Source organism: Physella acuta, unplaced genomic scaffold (genome assembly GCF_028476545.2).
Source record: "Physella acuta isolate Inbredline_101_S28 unplaced genomic scaffold, ASM2847654v3 ptg000365l, whole genome shotgun sequence".
Classification (NCBI taxonomy): Eukaryota; Metazoa; Mollusca; class Gastropoda; family Physidae; genus Physella; species Physella acuta.
Window position 1 is genome coordinate 330,001 of NW_026731884.1, and position 21,100 is coordinate 351,100.

General features: G+C 43.1%; 1 protein-coding gene across 1 annotated transcript in view; it reads left to right on the forward strand.

The window, feature by feature from the left end:
- Window positions 1-21,100, forward strand: part of LOC131941557 (DNA-dependent protein kinase catalytic subunit) — a 113,813-nt gene that overhangs the window by 12,255 nt on the left and 80,458 nt on the right. Inside the window, exons 18-24 of the mRNA XM_059300851.1 lie at window positions 7,775-7,850; window positions 8,756-8,878; window positions 15,800-15,919; window positions 16,131-16,287; window positions 17,552-17,658; window positions 18,096-18,288; window positions 19,381-19,592. Of these exons, the coding sequence (XP_059156834.1) occupies window positions 7,775-7,850; window positions 8,756-8,878; window positions 15,800-15,919; window positions 16,131-16,287; window positions 17,552-17,658; window positions 18,096-18,288; window positions 19,381-19,592 (988 nt within the window). The remainder of the gene's footprint in view (window positions 1-7,774; window positions 7,851-8,755; window positions 8,879-15,799; window positions 15,920-16,130; window positions 16,288-17,551; window positions 17,659-18,095; window positions 18,289-19,380; window positions 19,593-21,100) is intronic.

The window sequence follows — 21,100 nt, forward strand, 5'->3', positions numbered from 1 at the left end:
CTACTAATGTGCCAGTCTGTCTCTACTAATGTGCCAGTCTGTCTCTACTAATGTGTCTGTCTCTACTAATGTGCCAGTCTGTCTCTACTAATGTGTCTGTCTCTACTAATGTGTCAGTCAGTCTCTACTAATGTGCCAGTCTGTCTCTACTAATGTGCCAGTCTGTCTCTACTAATGTGTCTGTCTCTACTAATGTGCCAGTCTGTCTCTACTAATGTGTCTGTCTCTACTAATGTGTCAGTCAGTCTCTACTAATGTGCCAGTCTGTCTCTACTAATGTGCCAGTCTGTCTCTACTAATGTGTCTGTCTCTACTAATGTGCCAGTCTGTCTCTACTAATGTGTCTGTCTCTACTAATGTGTCAGTCAGTCTCTACTAATGTGCCAGTCTGTCTCTACTAATGTGCCAGTCTGTCTCTACTAATGTGTCTGTCTCTACTAATGTGCCAGTCTGTCTCTACTAATGTGCCAGTCTCTACTAATGTGTCAGTCTGTCTCTACTAATGTGCCAGTCTGTCTCTACTAATGTGCCAGTCTCTACTAATGAGTCAGTCAGTCTCTACTAATGTGCCAGTCTGTCTCTACTAATGTGCCAGTCTGTCTCTACTAATGTGCCAGTCTGTCTCTACTAATGTGCCAGTCTGTCTCTACTAATGTGCCAGTCTGTCTCTACTAATGTGTCTGTCTCTACTAATGTGCCAGTCTGTCTCTACTAATGTGCCAGTCTCTACTAATGTGTCAGTCTGTGTGATGTATTTGTTTATATAAAGTGTGTGTGAGAGTGGCCTCCCCTTGTAGTGGTGTGCAAGCGAGAGAAGAAGTGTGTGAACTGTGTGTGTCAGCGGTGTGTGGTGTAGAGCGAGGGAAGTAGGGAATGTTTTTGTTTACCATGTTCAGTGTTCCCCTGTAGAAGTTGAAAATTATATTGGATTATTACATTTGAACTGTGTTTTAAATTGTGTTATACCTTGTTCCACTATGAAATGGAAAGCTAAGCATAACAAGTGAGGGCTTAAGTCCGGGATTTGAAACAACAAGATTTTTGACAAGTTTTGACCCCTAGACAAAAAGAAAATGGCAGAGAGAAAGCGGACGGTCAGCGTCAGAAAGAAAATAGATGACGAGATACAAGTAAAACTGAAACAGATGGAAATTGATGCACAGAGGGAACTGGAAAGGATGAGAATAGCGAAAGAGTTGGAAATGAAGGATAGAGAACTGAAAGAAAAAGAAATAGAGAAAGAAATAAAACAAATTGAGGCCGATAAGGAAATACAGTTGGCAAGGCTAGAGAGAGAATGTAATTCACAAAGGGAAGATAACCAGAATTTCGAGGCAGTTAAATATGCCAAATTAGTCCCCAAGTTTGAAGAAAAAAATATTGACCAATATTTTACGCAATTCGAAATAACAGCGTACAATTATAACTTCCCAGAACAATGCTGGCCAATGATGATACAACCGGCACTAACGGGGAGAGCCGCTGAGGTGTTCACCTCGCTGACCCGAGAACAACAAAGGGACTATCACTTGGTGAAATCCTTGATTTTGAAAGCCTACGAATTGGTGCCTGAGGCGTATCGAAGAAGGTTTCGCGACTTGAAGAAACAGGAACAAACACATGTAGAATTCGTAAGAGAAAAAGAGCGACTGCTAGAAAAATGGATCACATCCAAAGAGGTGGGTACCAGTTTTGAAAAATTAAAAAATCTAATATTAATGGAAGAATTCCAAAGCTGCGTGCGGCAAGATGTCCGCACTCACATAGCGGACCGAAGAGAAGATGATGTGCACAAAGCGGCAGTGTTGGCGGATGACTATCTCATCACGCATCAATTCGCCGAAATGACATCAGTCAGAGAACTAGATGATAGAAGAAAGGAAAGTGACATAGAGATGTCACCAAGAGGTCAAACCTCTTGGAGAAGTGAGGTTAAAAAACGAGAGGCGTGCACCTATTGTAATAGACAAGGGCACACACGAAATGATTGTTGGAGACTTAACTCAAGAAGTGATAAAAAGGAGAGTAAAGTTGTTGCCTGTGTTACATCGTATCCGACGAGAATCTATTGGCCCACACCCGTCAAACCCAGCAGAAAAGTTGGGCAGTCAGCAGATGGTCGATCAGAGTTATCGAAAATACAAACAGAGACTGAACTTTCAGCAAGAAAAGAGGTGAACTTTAAATGTGTCAGTGAAGTTGCAGATGAGAACACCGAGAGTCTCAGTGAGAAAGACCTGAGGGGAGCTAGTGCACCCATGGCCAGAATGCAGAAAACCTCCTGGCAAGAATTTGGTCCTTTTGTTTCGGAAGGATTTGTATCACTACCCGGCGAGTCGACTAAGTGGCGACCCATCCGTATCCTGAGAGATACTGGTGCGGCTCAGTCATTAATACTGGAGGGAGTCCTACCCCTATCGGCATCTACGGAGACCGGAGATTGTGCGCTGATCCATGGAATAGGACAGGGGGTAAATCGTGTGACCCTCCACCACATCGATATCAAGTCAGATCTCGTCAGTGGACCTGTGATTGTCGGGGTCCAATCTGAATTTCCAGTAGAAGGCATCTCGCTGTTGTTGGGCAATGACCTGGTCGACATAAAAGTGTTCGCCAACCTACATTCCACTCCATTCTCTAACCAACGAACACCGCTAGATGATGACTTGGAGGTAAACACAGTGGGCGCCGTTACCAGAGCCATGAGTTCAAAAACATACCAAGAACCGACTTCCGTTGGAAAAAGAGATGACACTGAGGTAGAATTGGCGGATACATTCCTCGCCAGTTTATATCAACGACAAGACGAAGGGGGAAAACCCACAAAAGAATATTTAATTGAAGAACAGACCAAGGATGTGGAGTTATCCGAACTCCGCGAGAATGCCCAGCCGTTGGAAGAGACTGAACCGGGCCCGTGTGTGTATTATTTGAAAGACGGAATGCTCATGAGAAGATGGAGACCCCCCGAGGCATCGGTAGACGAAGAGTGGAGAGTCCTCCATCAAATTGTCGTTCCGACCAAGTTCCGAAGAGACATTTTGACCTTGGCACACGATACGCCTCTTTCAGGCCATCTAGGAGTAAAAAAGACGTATCAAAGGATAGCGTCACATTTCTTTTGGCCACAATTGAGAAAAGATGTGGCCGAATATTGTCGAACATGCCACACGTGTCAATTAATTGGAAAACCAAATCAAACGATACCACCTGCTCCTCTACATCCGGTTCCGGCCTTCGAAGAACCTTTCAGTCGGATTATCATCGACTGTGTAGGACCACTACCCAAGACCAAATCTGGCCATCAATACTTGTTGACCATAATGTGCGCTGCGACCAGATTTCCAGAAGCTGTTCCTCTCCGGAAAATTAAAACGCCAAACATTGTGAAAGCGTTAATCAAATTTTTTACAGTGTTTGGTCTACCCAGAGAGGTGCAATCCGATCAGGGAACCAATTTTACTGCCAGATTGTTCAAACAAGTGATGAAACAATTGGGAGTAAAACAGTGTATGTCGAGTGCTTATCATCCAGAATCTCAGGGTGCCCTAGAACGATTCCACCAAACACTGAAAAACATGATCCGTACATACTGTTATGACAACGAAAGAGACTGGGACGAAGGAATTCCCATGCTGCTGTTTGCTTCCCGAGAGGCGGTACAGGAATCTCTGGGATTTAGTCCTTTCGAACTGGTGTTTGGCCATACGGTTCGAGGTCCACTGAAATCACTTAAGGATATGTGGATGTCTTCGACCCCAACCGAAGGTCTTCTAGATTACGTCCTTCGATTCAAGAATCAACTAAGTGACGCCTGTCAACTGGCCCGATCTCACTTGAAACAATCACAGCATAAAATGAAAACATGGTATGATAGGAGGGCGAAAGCCCGTTCGTTTTCACCGGGGGATGAGGTATTGGTGTTTCTCCCCATACCAGGTCAGACACTACAAGCCAGATATTTCGGCCCATATGAGGTCGAATCCAAGAACGATGACTTGAATTATGTGATAAAGACCCCCGACAGGAAGAAGAAGAGACAATTGTGCCATGTCAATATGTTAAAGAAATATTTTAAGAGAGAAGAAAGCCAACCAGCCCCAGTGAAGACTGTCGCTATGATAAACGTTTGTGATCCTGAGGATGAGATCCCTACAGAAAAGGCAGGACAATATAAATTAAAAAATTCAGAGATCTTGTCCAATTTACCAGCCAAACTTTCACATCTTTCCACTGACCAACAAGAAGCTGTTACGTCGGTAATTAGAGATTTTGCCACTTTATTTCCTGACATTCCAAACAAGACCAACCTCATTGCTCATGACGTAGATATTGGGTCAGCATCTCCGGTTAAACAACATCCATATAGGGTAAACCCAATCAAGTTGGAGATAATGAGAACAGAAGTGAAGTATATGCTGGAAAATGATATTATTGAACATAGCAAAAGTAACTGGAGTTCCCCGTGTGTTCTAGTACCTAAACCCGACGGCAGTTATCGGTTCTGCACCGACTTTAGGAAAGTGAATGCGGTCACTAAAGCTGATTCGTTCCCAATTCCTAGGATAGATGACTTGATAGATCGCATGAAGAATGCCCGTTATGTCACCAAGATAGACATGTTGTCGGGGTATTGGCAGATTCCCTTATCCGATCGAGCCAAGGAAATATCTGCGTTTGCTACTCCTGACGGACTATACCAGTACAAAGTAATGCCCTTTGGTATGAAAAACGCTCCGGCCACATTCCAACGCCTCATCAATAGCCTCATCACAGACTTAGAAAATTCAAGTGCGTACATAGATGACATCATAGTCTACAGCAATGATTTCGTGAGCCACGTGAAACAAATACGAGCTCTGTTTAATAAACTAGACGAGACCGGGTTAACAGTTAACCTGAACAAGAGTGAATTTTGCCATGCCACAGTCGAATATCTTGGTCATGTCGTCGGACAAGGACAAGTGAAACCGATCGCTGCTAAGATAGAGGCTATTCAGGCTATTTCACCTCCCAATGATAAAAAGCAGTTAATGAGGTTTCTGGGGATGGCAGGGTATTATAGGAAATTCTGTGAACAATTTTCAGTGATAGCCGCCCCCTTAACCAACCTTCTCAGAAAAAACGCCAAGTTTATTTGGTCACCAGAATGCGAAGAAGCCTTTGTGAGGATTAAAACCATGCTAACTGGCTCTCCGGTATTGGTAACCCCAGATTTTAAACGTCAATTCCGAATAGCTGTGGACGCCAGCGATTCCGGTGTCGGAGCTGTCATATCCCAGTTAGACGAAGAAGAAGTGGAGCATCCGATTTGTTATTTCTCGAAGAGATTTAATAAGCACCAAGCCAATTATTCAACAGTTGAAAAAGAATGTTTGGGCATAATCCTGGCGTTGCAGCAATGGGATTTTTATATCAGTTGTTCGGCTCAACCAATCCTGGTGTTAACGGACCACAACCCCCTGACATTCCTCAACAAGATGAGCACAAAAAACCAGAGGTTACTCCGGTGGAGTTTATTTTTACAAGAATATCAATTGGACATTAAGCACATAAAGGGGCTACACAATGTCGTGGCTGATGCCTTGTCTCGGTGTTAAATGTTCTGATGAATTGTATTAAAAATTTTGCAGTATATGTTAAATAGTTGTGCAAGATACACCTTAGAAGGGCTGTCTTGTAGGTAGTTCTTGGTTTGACGGAGAGAAGCCAAAAAGGAAACGCAGGCTAAAACAATACCTAAGAGAGTTGGATGGCCTACTATTCCAAAATTAGAATGAGATACGAAGCTGTAGTATAGGAATAGCTTCTAGCTTTCAGTTATCATCATGTAATAGATTTCTTCAACATTTCTCATTTCATATAACCCCGGAAAGGGTAACTACTGTAAAAAGATTTCACCAAATGAAAAGAAGAAATCTATTTTTTTTAAGGGGGGAGGTGTGATGTATTTGTTTATATAAAGTGTGTGTGAGAGTGGCCTCCCCTTGTAGTGGTGTGCAAGCGAGAGAAGAAGTGTGTGAACTGTGTGTGTCAGCGGTGTGTGGTGTAGAGCGAGTGAAGTAGGGAATGTTTTTGTTTACCATGTTCAGTGTTCCCCTGTAGAAGTTGAAAATTATATTGGATTATTACATTTGAACTGTGTTTTAAATTGTGTTATACCTTGTTCCACTATGAAATGGAAAGCTAAGCATAACAGTCTGTCTCTACTAATGTGCCAGTCTGTCTCTACTAATGTGTCTGTCTCTACTAATGTGTCAGTCTGTCTCTACTAATGTGCCAGTCTGTCTCTACTAATGTGCCAGTCTGTCTCTACTAATGTGCCAGTCTGTCTCTACTAATGTGTCTGTCTCTACTAATGTGTCAGTCTGTCTCTACTAATGTGCCAGTCTGTCTCTACTAATGTGCCAGTCTGTCTCTACTAATGTGCCAGTCTGTCTCTACTAATGTGTCAGTCTGTCTCTTCTAATGTGCCAGTCTGTCTCTACTAATGTGCCAGTCTGTCTCTACTAATGTGCCAGTCTGTCTCTACTAATGTGCCAGTCTGTCTCTACTAATGTGCCAGTCTGTCTCTACTAATGTGCCAGTCTGTCTCTACTAATGTGTCAGTCTGTCTCTACTAATGTGCCAGTCTGTCTCTACTAATGTGCCAGTCTGTCTCTACTAATGTGCCAGTCTCTACTAATGTGCCAGTCTGTCTCTACTAATGTGCCAGTCTGTCTCTACTAATGTGCCAGTCTGTCTCTACTAATGTGTCTGTCTCTACTAATCTGTCAGTCAGTCTCTACTAATGTGCCAGTCTGTCTCTACTAATGTGCCAGTCTGTCTCTACTAATGTGCCAGTCTGTCTCTACTAATGTGCCAGTCTGTCTCTACTAATGTGTCTGTCTCTACTAATGTGCCAGTCTGTCTCTACTAATGTGTCAGTCAGTCTCTACTAATGTGCCAGTCTCTACTAATGTGCCAGTCTCTACTAATGTGCCAGTCTGTCTCTACTAATGTGCCAGTCTCTACTAATGTGTCAGTCTGTCTCTACTAATGTGCCAGTCTCTACTAATGTGCCAGTCTGTCTCTACTAATGTGTCAGTCAGTCTCTACTAATGTGCCAGTCTGTCTCTACTAATGTGCCAGTCTGTCTCTACTAATGTGTCAGTCTGTCTCTACTAATGTGCCTGTCTCTACTAATGTGCCAGTCTGTCTCTACTAATGTGCCAGTCTGTCTCTACTAATGTGTCTGTCTCTACTAATGTGCCAGTCTGTCTCTACTAATGTGCCAGTCTGTCTCTACTAATGTGCCAGTCTCTACTAATGTGCCAGTCTGTCTCTACTAATGTGCCAGTCTGTCTCTACTAATGTGCCAGTCTGTCTCTACTAATGTGCCAGTCTCTACTAATGTGTCAGTCTGTCTCTACTAATGTGTTTGTCTGTCTCTACTAATGTGCCAGTCTGTCTCTACTAATGTGCCAGTCTGTCTCTACTAATGTGCCAGTCTGTCTCTACTAATGTGTCTGTCTCTACTAATGTGCCAGTCTCTACTAATGTGTCAGTCTGTCTCTACTAATGTGTTTGTCTGTCTCTACTAATGTGTCTGTCTCTACTAATATGCCAGTCTGTCTCTACTAATGTGTCAGTCTGTCTCTACTAATGTGTCAGTCTGTCTCTACTAATGTGCCAGTCTGTCTCTACTAATGTGTCAGTCTGTCTCTACTAATGTGCCCGTCTGTCTCTACTAGTGTGTCTGTCTGTCTCTACTAATGTGTGTGAACTGTGGCAGGTACCCTTTAGTCAGTGGCTTCTACAAGATGCTGTCTATGACTTTACACATTGCCAGCAGGCTCAAGTACTTCAAGGTGAGACCAGCTGTCACAGTCCTCAGTTTTAGATTTTTGAGATGTCCTGTGCTTGACATATCTGTGGTTGACATGTCCTGTGCTTGACATATCTGTGGTTGACATGTCCTGTGCTTGACATATCGGTGGTTGACATGTCCTGTGCTTGACATATCTGTGTTTGACATGTCCTGTGCTTGACATATCTGTGGTTGACATGTCCTGTGCTTGACATATCTGTGGTTGACATGTCCTGTGGTTGACATGTCTGTGGTTGACATGTCCTGTGGTTGACATGTACTGTGGTTGACATGTCCTGTGCTTGACATGTCCTGTGGTTGTCAAGTCCTGTGGTTGACATATCCTGTGGTTGACATGTCCTGTGGTTGACATGTCCTGTATGTCCTGTGGTTGACATATCCTGTGGTTGACATGTCCTGTGGTTGACATGTCCTGTGGTTGTCATGTCCTGTGGTTGACATGTCCTGTGGTTGACATGTCCTGTATGTCCTGTGTTTGACATATCCTGTGGTTGACTTATCCTGTGGTTGACATGTCCTGTGGTTGACATGTCCTGTGGTTGACATGTCCTGTGGTTGACATGTCCTGTGGTTGACATGTCCTGTGGTTGTCATGTCCTGTGGTTGACATATCCTGTGGTTGACATGTCCTGTGGTTGACATATCCTGTGGTTGACATATCCTGTGGTTGACATGTCCTGTGGTTGACATGTCCTGTATGTCCTGTGTTTGACATATCCTGTGGTTGACATGTCCTGTGGTTGACATGTCCTGTATGTCCTGTGTTTGACATATCCTGTGGTTGACATGTCCTGTGTTTGACATGTCCTGTGGTTGACATGTCCTGTGGAACAAACCTGCTTTAAATGAGATGACAATTGTGAAACTCTCCACTATCCTGTTTAGGATTTCCAGACAGACAATGCTGAGACTAATTCAGTGATAGCCATGGAACTTGATGAACACAGTGAGGAAAACTTGTCTGAAAAACAGGCAACTTACCAGCTGATCAACAAGTTTTCTAAAGAGGTTTGTGTGAGATGTAAAGAGGTTTGTGTGAGATGTAAAGAGGTTTGTGTGAGATGGTGTAAAGAGGTTTGTGTGAGGTGGTGTAAAGAGGTTTGTGTGAGATGGTGTAAAGAGGTTTGTGTGAGGTGTAAAAAGGTTTGTGTGAGATGGTGTAAAGAGGTTTGTGTGAGATGTAAAGAGGTTTGTGTGAGGTGTAAAAAGGTTTGTGTGAGATGTAAAGAGGTTTGTGTGAGGTGTAAAAAGGTTTGTGTGAGATGGTGTAAAGAGGTTTGTGTGAGGTGGTGTAAAGAGGTTTGTGTGAGGTGGTGTAAAGAGGTTTGTGTGAGATGGTGTAAAGAGGTTTGTGTGAGATGTAAAGAGGTTTGTGTGAGATGGTGTAAAGAGGTTTGTGTGAGGTGGTGTAAAGAGGTTTGTGTGAGATGGTGTAAAGAGGTTTGTGTGAGGTGTAAAAAGGTTTGTGTGAGATGTAAAGAGGTTTGTGTGAGATGTAAAGAGGTTTGTGTGAGGTGTAAAGAGGTTTGTGTGAGATGTAAAGAGGTTTGTGTGAGGTGTAAAGAGGTTTGTGTGAGGTGGTGAAAAGAGGTTTGTGTGAGATGTAAAGAGGTTTGTGTGAGGTGTAAAAAGGTTTGTGTGAGATGGTGTAAAGAGGTTTGTGTGAGATGTAAAGAGGTTTGTGTGAGATGGTGTAAAGAGGTTTGTGTGAGATGTAAAGAGGTTTGTGTGAGATGTAAAGAGGTTTGTGTGAGATGGTGTAAAGAGGTTTGTGTGAGATGTAAAAAGGTTTGTGTGAGATGGTGAAAAGAGGTTTGTGTGAGATGTAAAGAGGTTTGTGTGAGATGTAAAGAGGTTTGTGTGAGATGGTGTAAAGAGGTTTGTGTGAGGTGTAAAGAGGTTTGTGTGAGGTGGTGTAAAGAGGTTTGTGTGAGATGTAAAAAGGTTTGTGTGAGATGGTGAAAAGAGGTTTGTGTGAGATGTAAAGAGGTTTGTGTGAGATGTAAAGAGGTTTGTGTGAGATGGTGTAAAGAGGTTTGTGTGAGGTGGTGTAAAGAGGTTTGTGTGAGATGTAAAGAGGTTTGTGTGAGATGGTGTAAAGAGGTTTGTGTGAGATGGTGTAAAGAGGTTTGTGTGAGATGGTGTAAAGAGGTTTGTGTGAGGTGTAAAGAGGTTTGTGTGAGGTGGTGTAAAGAGGTTTGTGTGAGGTGTAAAGAGGTTTGTGTGAGATGTAAAGAGGTTTGTGTGAGATGTAAAGAGGTTTGTGTGAGATGGTGTAAAGAGGTTTGTGTGAGATGGTGTAAAGAGGTTTGTGTGAGATGGTGTAAAGAGGTTTGTGTGAGATGGTGTAAAGAGGTTTGTGTGAGGTGTAAAAAGGTTTGTGTGAGATGGTGTAAAGAGGTTTGTGTGAGGTGGTGTAAAGAGGTTTGTGTGAGATGGTGTAAAGAGGTTTGTGTGAGATGGTGTAAAGAGGTTTGTGTGAGATGTAAAGAGGTTTGTGTGAGATGGTGTAAAGAGGTTTGTGTGAGGTGTAAAGAGGTTTGTGTGAGATGTAAAGAGGTTTGTGTGAGATGGTGTAAAGAGGTTTGTGTGAGGTGGTGTAAAGAGGTTTGTGTGAGGTGTAAAGAGGTTTGTGTGGGATGTAAAAAGGTTTGTGTGAGATGTAAAGAGGTTTGTGTGAGATGGTGTAAAGAGGTTTGTGTGAGGTGGTGTAAAGAGGTTTGTGTGAGGTGTAAAGAGGTTTGTGTGAGATGGTGTAAAGAGGTTTGTGTGAGGTGTAAAGAGGTTTGTGTGAGGTGGTGTAAAGAGGTTTGTGTGAGATGGTGTAAAGAGGTTTGTGTGAGATGGTGTAAAGAGGTTTGTGTGAGATGTAAAGAGATTTGTGTGGGATGTAAAAAGGTTTGTGTGAGATGGTGTAAAGAGGTTTGTGTGAGATGTAAAGAGGTTTGTGTGAGATGTAAAGAGGTTTGTGTGAGATGGTGTAAAGAGGTTTGTGTGAGATGGTGTAAAGAGGTTTGTGTGAGATGGTGTAAAGAGGTTTGTGTGAGATGGTGTAAAGAGGTTTGTGTGAGATGTAAAGAGGTTTGTGTGAGATGTAAAGAGGTTTGTGTGAGATGTTGTAAAGAGGTTTGTGTGAGGTGGTGTAAAGAGGTTTGTGTGAGATGGTGTAAAGAGGTTTGTGTGAGATGGTGTAAAGAGGTTTGTGTGAGATGGTGTAAAGAGGTTTGTGTGAGGTGTAAAAAGGTTTGTGTGAGATGGTGTAAAGAGGTTTGTGTGAGGTGGTGTAAAGAGGTTTGTGTGAGGTGTAAAGAGGTTTGTGTGAGATGTAAAGAGGTTTGTGTGAGATGTAAAGAGGTTTGTGTGAGATGGTGTAAAGAGGTTTGTGTGAGATGGTGTAAAGAGGTTTGTGTGAGGTGGTGTAAAGAGGTTTGTGTGAGGTGTAAAAAGGTTTGTGTGAGATGGTGTAAAGAGGTTTGTGTGAGATGATGTAAAGAGGTTTGTGTGAGGTGGTGTAAAGAGGTTTGTGTGAGGTGGTGTAATGAGGTTTGTGTGAGGTGTAAAGAGGTTTGTGTGAGATGGTGTAAAGAGGTTTGTGTGAGATGATGTAAAGAGGTTTGTGTGAGATGGTGTAAAGAGGTTTGTGTGAGATGGTGTAAAGAGGTTTGTGTGAGATGTAAAGAGATTTGTGTGGGATGTAAAAGGTTTGTGTGAGATGGTGTAAAGAGGTTTGTGTGAGATGTAAAGATGTTTGTGTGAGATGTAAAGAGGTTTGTGTGAGATGGTGTAAAGAGGTTTGTGTGAGATGGTGTAAAGAGGTTTGTGTGAGATGGTGTAAAGAGGTTTGTGTGAGATGGTGTAAAGAGGTTTGTGTGAGATGTAAAGAGGTTTGTGTGAGATGTAAAGAGGTTTGTGTGAGATGGTGTAAAGAGGTTTGTGTGAGATGGTGTAAAGAGGTTTGTGTGAGATGGTGTAAAGAGGTTTGTGTGAGATGTAAAGAGGTTTGTGTGAGATGTAAAGAGGTTTGTGTGAGATGGTGTAAAGAGCTTTGTGTGAGATGGTGTAAAGAGGTTTGTGTGAGATGGTGTAAAGAGGTTTGTGTGAGATGGTGTAAAGAGGTTTGTGTGAGATGTAAAGAGGTTTGTGTGAGATGTAAAGAGGTTTGTGTGAGATGGTGTAAAGAGGTTTGTGTGAGATGGTGTAAAGAGGTTTGTGTGAGATGGTGTAAAGAGGTTTGTGTGAGATGTAAAGAGGTTTGTGTGAGATGGTGTAAAGAGGTTTGTGTGAGATGGTGTAAAGAGGTTTGTGTGAGATGTAAAGAGGTTTGTGTGAGATGTAAAGAGGTTTGTGTGAGATGGTGTAAAGAGGTTTGTGTGAGATGTAAAGAGGTTTGTGTGAGATGTAAAGAGGTTTGTGTGAGATGGTGTAAAGAGGTTTGTGTGAGATGGTGTAAAGAGGTTTGTGTGAGATGGTGTAAAGAGGTTTGTGTGAGATGTAAAGAGGTTTGTGTGAGATGTAAAGAGGTTTGTGTGAGATGTAAAGAGGTTTGTGTGAGATGGTGTAAAGAGGTTTGTGTGAGGTGGTGTAAAGAGGTTTGTGTGAGGTGTAAAGAGGTTTGTGTGAGATGGTGTAAAGAGCTTTGTGTGAGGTGGTGTAAAGAGGTTTGTGTGAGATGGTGTAAAGAGGTTTGTGTGAGATGGTGTAAAGAGGTTTGTGTGAGGTGGTGTAAAGAGGTTTGTGTGAGGTGGTGTAAAGAGGTTTGTGTGAGATGGTGTAAAGAGGTTTGTGTGAGATGTAAAGAGGTTTGTGTGAGGTGTAAAGAGGTTTGTGTGAGGTGGTGTAAAGAGGTTTGTGTGAGATGGTGTAAAGAGGTTTGTGTGAGGTGTAAAGAGGTTTGTGTGAGATGGTGTAAAGAGGTTTGTGTGAGATGGTGTAAAGAGGTTTGTGTGAGATGGTGTAAAGAGGTTTGTGTGAGGTGGTGTAAAGAGGTTTGTGTGAGGTGTAAAGAGGTTTGTGTGAGGTGGTGTAAAGAGGTTTGTGTGAGGTGGTGTAAAGAGGTTTGTGTGAGATGGTGTAAAGAGGTTTGTGTGAGATGTAAAGAGGTTTGTGTGAGATGTAAAGAGATTTGTGTGGGATGTAAAAAGGTTTGTGTGAGATGGTGTAAAGAGGTTTGTGTGAGATGTAAAGAGGTTTGTGTGAGATGTAAAGAGGTTTGTGTGAGATGGTGTAAAGAGGTTTGTGTGAGATGGTGTAAAGAGGTTTGTGTGAGATGGTGTAAAGAGGTTTGTGTGAGATGGTGTAAAGAGGTTTGTGTGAGATGTAAAGAGGTTTGTGTGAGATGTAAAGAGGTTTGTGTGAGATGTTGTAAAGAGGTTTGTGTGAGGTGGTGTAAAGAGGTTTGTGTGAGATGGTGTAAAGAGGTTTGTGTGAGATGGTGTAAAGAGGTTTGTGTGAGATGGTGTAAAGAGGTTTGTGTGAGGTGTAAAAAGGTTTGTGTGAGATGGTGTAAAGAGGTTTGTGTGAGATGGTGTAAAGAGGTTTGTGTGAGATGGTGTAAAGAGGTTTGTGTGAGGTGTAAAGAGGTTTGTGTGAGATGTAAAGAGGTTTGTGTGAGATGTAAAGAGGTTTGTGTGAGATGGTGTAAAGAGGTTTGTGTGAGATGGTGTAAAGAGGTTTGTGTGAGGTGGTGTAAAGAGGTTTGTGTGAGGTGTAAAAAGGTTTGTGTGAGATGGTGTAAAGAGGTTTGTGTGAGATGATGTAAAGAGGTTTGTGTGAGGTGGTGTAAAGAGGTTTGTGTGAGGTGGTGTAAAGAGGTTTGTGTGAGATGGTGTAAAGAGGTTTGTGTGAGATGATGTAAAGAGGTTTGTGTGAGATGGTGTAAAGAGGTTTGTGTGAGATGGTGTAAAGAGGTTTGTGTGAGATGTAAAGAGATTTGTGTGGGATGTAAAAGGTTTGTGTGAGATGGTGTAAAGAGGTTTGTGTGAGATGTAAAGATGTTTGTGTGAGATGTAAAGAGGTTTGTGTGAGATGGTGTAAAGAGGTTTGTGTGAGATGGTGTAAAGAGGTTTGTGTGAGATGGTGTAAAGAGGTTTGTGTGAGATGGTGTAAAGAGGTTTGTGTGAGATGTAAAGAGGTTTGTGTGAGATGTAAAGAGGTTTGTGTGAGATGGTGTAAAGAGGTTTGTGTGAGATGGTGTAAAGAGGTTTGTGTGAGATGGTGTAAAGAGGTTTGTGTGAGATGTAAAGAGGTTTGTGTGAGATGTAAAGAGGTTTGTGTGAGATGGTGTAAAGAGCTTTGTGTGAGATGGTGTAAAGAGGTTTGTGTGAGATGGTGTAAAGAGGTTTGTGTGAGATGGTGTAAAGAGGTTTGTGTGAGATGTAAAGAGGTTTGTGTGAGATGTAAAGAGGTTTGTGTGAGATGGTGTAAAGAGGTTTGTGTGAGATGGTGTAAAGAGGTTTGTGTGAGATGGTGTAAAGAGGTTTGTGTGAGATGTAAAGAGGTTTGTGTGAGATGGTGTAAAGAGGTTTGTGTGAGATGGTGTAAAGAGGTTTGTGTGAGATGTAAAGAGGTTTGTGTGAGATGTAAAGAGGTTTGTGTGAGATGGTGTAAAGAGGTTTGTGTGAGATGTAAAGAGGTTTGTGTGAGATGTAAAGAGGTTTGTGTGAGATGGTGTAAAGAGGTTTGTGTGAGATGGTGTAAAGAGGTTTGTGTGAGATGGTGTAAAGAGGTTTGTGTGAGATGTAAAGAGGTTTGTGTGAGATGGTGTAAAGAGGTTTGTGTGAGATGGTGTAAAGAGCTTTGTGTGAGATGGTGTAAAGAGGTTTGTGTGAGATGGTGTAAAGAGGTTTGTGTGAGATGGTGTAAAGAGGTTTGTGTGAGATGGTGTAAAGAGGTTTGTGTGAGGTGGTGTAAAGAGGTTTGTGTGAGGTGGTGTAAAGAGGTTTGTGTGAGATGGTGTAAAGAGGTTTGTGTGAGATGTAAAGAGGTTTGTGTGAGGTGTAAAGAGGTTTGTGTGAGGTGGTGTAAAGAGGTTTGTGTGAGGTGGTGTAAAGAGGTTTGTGTGAGATGGTGTAAAGAGGTTTGTGTGAGGTGTAAAGAGGTTTGTGTGAGATGGTGTAAAGAGGTTTGTGTGAGGTGGTGTAAAGAGGTTTGTGTGAGATGGTGTAAAGAGGTTTGTGTGAGATGGTGTAAAGAGGTTTGTGTGAGATGGTGTAAAGAGGTTTGTGTGAGATGGTGTAAAGAGGTTTGTGTGAGATGGTGTAAAAAGGTTTGTGTGAGGTGTAAAGAGGTTTGTGTGAGATGGTGTAAAGAGGTTTGTGTGAGATGGTGTAAAGAGGTTTGTGTGAGATGGTGTAAAGAGGTTTGTGTGAGATGGTGTAAAGAGGTTTGTGTGAGATGGTGTAAAGAGGTTTGTGTGAGATGGTGTAAAGAGGTTTGTGTGAGATGTAAAGAGGTTTGTGTGAGATGTAAAGAGGTTTGTGTGAGGTGGTGTAAAGAGGTTTGTGTGAGATGGTGTAAAGAGGTTTGTGTGAGGTGGTGTAAAGAGGTTTGTGTGAGATGGTGTAAAGAGGTTTGTGTGAGGTGTAAAGAGGTTTGTGTGAGATGGTGTAAAGAGGTTTGTGTGAGATGTAAAGAGGTTTGTGTGAGATGGTGTAAAGAGGTTTGTGTGAGATGTAAAGAGGTTTGTGTGAGATGTAAAGAGGTTTGTGTGAGGTGGTGTAAAGAGGTTTGTGTGAGATGATGTAAAGAGGTTTGTGTGAGATGTAAAGAGGTTTGTGTGAGATGTAAAGAGGTTTGTGTGAGATGTAAAGAGGTTTGTGTGAGATGTAAAGAGGTTTGTGTGAGATGTAAAGAGGTTTGTGTGAGATGGTGTAAAGAGGTTTGTGTGAGATGTAAAGTGGTTTGTGCTGTATGTGGATGACCATGTTGCAGGTCCTGATCAGGATGAAGCAGTACAAAGATGAACTTTTGGCTTCATGTTTGACCTTGATCTTGTCACTGCCTAAAGAAGTTATTGCCAACCAGATTTCACAAGTGGTGCCCGCTATTCAGGTCACTTGCTGCTATACAATAATTTGTGTATCTATTTAATTTATTTGCTCTCTGCTATATAATAATTTGTGTATCTATTTAATTTATTTTCTCTCTGCTATATAATAATTTGTGTATCTATTTAATTTATTTGCTCTCTGCTTTATGATGATTTGTGTATCTGTTTATTTTATTTGTTACATACTCATGGAATTTGTTGCCTTTGAAACAGACCACTTTAACCCTAGGCCTGAGTTACCTTCCCCTGGCAAATGTTGGGTTAGATGCCCTTGAATGCTGGTCTAAAGAGTTGTCTCCCACTTTGATGAGAGCTCACTACCACGAGATCCTGCCTTACCTGGATGCTTACCTGAGGACAGCTGACACAGGTAAATAGTCTCATGCTGTCAGGTGTTAGCATTCAGGCATGGCGTAGTGTTCCCAATGCAGTCAGGTATTTCACATGATATTGTGTTGACCCAGGTGTTGTCAGGTATTTCTCATGATATTGTGTTGACCCAGGTGTTGTCAGGTGTTTCACATGATATTGTGTTGACCCAGGTGTTGTCAGGTGTTTCACATGATATTGTGTTGACCCTGGTGTAGTCAGGTGTTTCTCATGATATTGTGTTGACCCAGCTGTAGTCAGGTGTTTCACATGATATTGTGTTGACCCAGGTGTTGTCAGGTGTTTCACATGATATTGTGTTGACCCAGCTGTAGTCAGGTGTTTCACATGATATTGTGTTGACCCAGCTGTAGTCAGGTGTTTCACATGATATTGTGTTGACCCAGCTGTAGTCAGGTATTTCACATGATATTGTGTTGACCCAGCTGTAGTCAGGTGTTTCACATGATATTGTGTTGACTCTGGTGTAGTCAGGTGTTTCACATGATATTGTGTTGACCCAGCTGTAGTCAGGTGTTTCACATGATATTGTGTTGACCCAGCTGTAGTCAGGTGTTTCACATGATATTGTGTTGACCCAGGTGTTGTCAGGTATTTCACATGATATTGTGTTGACCCTGGTGTAGTCAGGTGTTTCACATGATATTGTGTTGACCCAGCTGTAGTCAGGTGTTTCACATGATATTGTGTTGACCCAGCTGTAGTCAGGTGTTTCACATGATATTGTGTTGACCCAGCTGTAGTCAGGTGTTTCACATGATATTGTGTTGACCCAGGTGTTGTCAGGTGTTTCACATGATATTGTGTTGACCCTGGTGTAGTCAGGTGTTTCTCATGATATTGTGTTGACCCAGCTGTAGTCAGGTGTTTCACATGATATTGTGTTGACCCAGGTGTTGTCAGGTGTTTCACATGATATTGTGTTGACCCTGGTGTAGTCAGGTGTTTCTCATGATATTGTGTTGACCCAGCTGTAGTCAGGTGTTTCACATGATATTGTGTTGACCCAGGTGTTGTCAGGTGTTTCACATGATATTGTGTTGACCCAGCTGTAGTCAGGTGTTTCACATGATATTGTGTTGAGCCAGCTGTTGTCAGGTATTTCACATGATATTGTGTTGACCCAGGTGTTGTCAGGTATTTCACATGATATTGTGTTGACCCAGCTGTAGTCAGGTATTTCTCATGATATTGTGTTGACCCAGCTGTAGTCAGGTATTTCACATGATATTGTGTTGACCCAGGTGCTGATGAAGCTAGCACAGAGCCTGCTGTTGTCATAGAGTCAAAGACTGCAGCCAAAGCCAAGGCCCCAGTTCGTCTTGTCAAGGAGAAAAAATCTGCTGAGATTGTAAGTTTAATTTTCTGGTTGACATTGTCCTGACATGTCAGTTTGTGTGACAGGAGCTGCTATGTAATCAATGATTTTAATGAACTATTTAACTATTTTTTTCCTAATCTTATTTAAATTTAGAAGTGAATGAATAATTAAGAATGATTAAATTACTCTATTTAAAAAAAATCAGTTGTACAATACTATTGGCCATCATATCTCTACTTGCTGGACCTTCTTGGGGGCTTGGCTATCATATTAAATACATTGGTTACATCCACTAAATACATTGGTTACATCCACTAAATACATTGGTTACATCCACTAAATACATTGGTTACATCCACTAAATACATTGGTTACATCCACTAAATACATTGGTTACATCCACTAAATACATTGGTTACATCCACTAAATACATTGGTTACATCCACCTGTTGCTTATTTTGTACAGGGCTCTGAAAGTCAGTTGACTAAAGTAAAACTTCGGATTCTGCGTTATTTGGGATCACTTGGTGGCCAGATAAACCACGCCTTGTTGGCCAAAGCTGAGGAAGACATGAGCAAGGAGGCCATCGCCTGGGACACCCAGAAACACCTCAAGTTTGCTGTACCATTCTATGACATGAAGCCCGTCATTTATTTTGGTGAGTCATTCACCACATGCTGGGATTTAGATAATCCTCAGGCTAGTTGACATGTGGTAAAGTTTGTGTACATCTGTTGACAGATCCCGCACATGTGGTAAAGTTTGTGTACATCTGTTGACAGATCCCCCACATGTGGTAAAGTTTGTGTACATCTGTTGACAGATCCTCCACATGTGGTAAAGTTTGTGTACATCTGTTGACAGATCTGTTCCTTCCACATGTGGTAAAGTTTGTGTACATCTGTTGACAGATCCTCCACATGTGGTAAAGTTTGTGTACATCTGTTGACAGATCCATTCCTCCCACATGTGGTAAAGTTTGTGTACATCTGTTGACAGATCCTCCACATGTGGTAAAGTTTGTGTACATCTGTTGACAGATCCTCCACATGTGGTAAAGTTTGTGTACATCTGTTGACAGATCCGTTCCTCCCACATGTGGTAAAGTTTGTGTACATCTGTTGACAGATCCATTCCTCCCACATGTGGTAAAGTTTGTGTACATCTGTTGACAGATCCATTCCTCCCACATGTGGTAAAGTTTGTGTACATCTGTTGACAGATCCATTCCTCCCACATGTGGTAAAGTTTGTGTACATCTGTTGACAGATCCGTTCCTCCCACATGTGGTAAAGTTTGTGTACATCTGTTGACAGATCCTCCACATGTGGTAAAGTTTGTGTACATCTGTTGACAGATCCATTCCTCCCACATGTGGTAAAGTTTGTGTACATCTGTTGACAGATCCTCCACATGTGGTAAAGTTTGTGTACATCTGTTGACAGATCCTCCACATGTGGTAAAGTTTGTGTACATCTGTTGACAGATCCTCCACATGTGGTAAAGTTTGTGTACATCTGTTGACAGATCCATTCCTCCCACATGTGGTAAAGTTTGTGTACATCTGTTGACAGATCCTCCACATGTGGTAAAGTTTGTGTACATCTGTTGACAGATCCGTTCCTCCCACATGTGGTAAAGTTTGTGTACATCTGTAGACAGATCCTCCACATGTGGTAAAGTTTGTGTACATCTGTTGACAGATCCATTCCTCCCACATGTGGTAAAGTTTGTGTACATCTGTTGACAGATCCGTTCCTCCCACATGTGGTACAACTGGCCCAGCAGGCCAGTGACAGACAGACCAAGGTGGCAGCTTGTGAACTTCTCCACTCCCTTGTCCTGTATGCCCTGGGCAGAGGTGCCCAGATGCCCGGGGAAACACAGATAAAGAGTCCAATGGAGCAGCTGTATCGCAGGCTCTTTCCAGCTCTTCTGACTCTAGCATGTGACGTTGAGCAGGTAATGGTCAGTGTGTGGGCAGGTAATGGTCAGTGTGTGGGCAGGTAATGGTCAGTGTGTGGGCAGGTAATGGTCAGTGTGTGGGCAGGTAATGGTCAGTGTGTGGGCAGGTAATGGTCAGTGTGTGGGCAGGTAATGGTCAGTGTGTGGGCAGGTGATGGTCAGTGTGTGGGCAGGTAATGGTCAGTGTGTGGCCAGGTAATGGTCAGTGTGTGGGCAGGTAATGGTCAGTGTGTGGGCAGGTAATGGTCAGTGTGTGGGCAGGTAATGGTCAGTGTGTGGGCAGGTGATGGTCAGTGTGTGGGCAGGTAATGGTCAGTGTGTGGCCAGGTAATGGTCAGTGTGTGGGCAGGTAATGGTCAGTGTGTGGGCAGGTAATGGTCAGTGTGTGGGCAGGTGATGGTCAGTGTGTGGGCAGGTGATGGTCAGTGTGTGGGCAGGTAATGGTCAGTGTGTGGGCAGGTAATGGTCAGTGTGTGGGCAGGTAATGGTCAGTGTGTGGGCAGGTAATGGTCAGTGTGTGGGCAGGTAATGGTCAGTGTGTGGCCAGGTAATGGTCAGTGTGTGGGCAGGTAATGGTCAGTGTGTGGGCAGGTAATGGTCAGTGTGTGGGCAGGTAATGGTCAGTGTGTGGGCAGGTAATGGTCAGTGTGTGGCCAGGTAATGGTCAGTGTGTGGGCAGGTAATGGTCAGTGTGTGGGCAGGTAATGGTCAGTGTGTGGGCAGGTAATGGTCAGTGTGTGGGCAGGTAATGGTCAGTGTGTGGGCAGGTAATGGTCAGTGTGTGGGCAGGTAATGGTCAGTGTGTGGGCAGGTAATGGTCAGTGTGTGGGCAGGTAATGGGCAGGTAATGGTCAGTGTGTGGGCAGGTAATGGTCAGTGTGTGGGCAGGTAATGGTCAGTGTGTGGCCAGGTAATGGTCAGTGTGTGGGCATGTAATGGGCAGGTAATGGTCAGTGTGTGGGCGGGTAATGGTCAGTGTGTGGGCAGGTAATGGTCAGTGTGTGGGCAGGTAATGGTCAGTGTGTGGGCAGGTAATGGTCAGTGTGTGGGCAGGTAATGGTCAGTGTGTGGCCAGGTAATGGTCAGTGTGTGGGCAGGTAATGGTCAGTGTGTGGGCAGGTAATGGTCAGTGTGTGGGCAGGTAATGGTCAGTGTGTGGGCAGGTAATGGTCAGTGTGTGGGCAGGTAATGGTCAGTGTGTGGGCAGGTAATGGTCAGTGTGTGGGCAGGTAATGGGCAGGTAATGGTCAGTGTGTGGGCAGGTAATGGTCAGTGTGTGGGCAGGTAATGGTCAGTGTGTGGCCAGGTAATGGTCAGTGTGTGGGCATGTAATGGTCAGTGTGTGGGCGGGTAATGGTCAGTGTGTGGGCAGGTAATGGTCAGTGTGTGGGCAGGTAATGGTCAGTGTGTGGGCAGGTAATGGTCAGTGTGTGGGCAGGTAATGGTCAGTGTGTGGGCAGGTAATGGTCAGTGTGTGGGCATGTAATGGGCAGGTAATGGTCAGT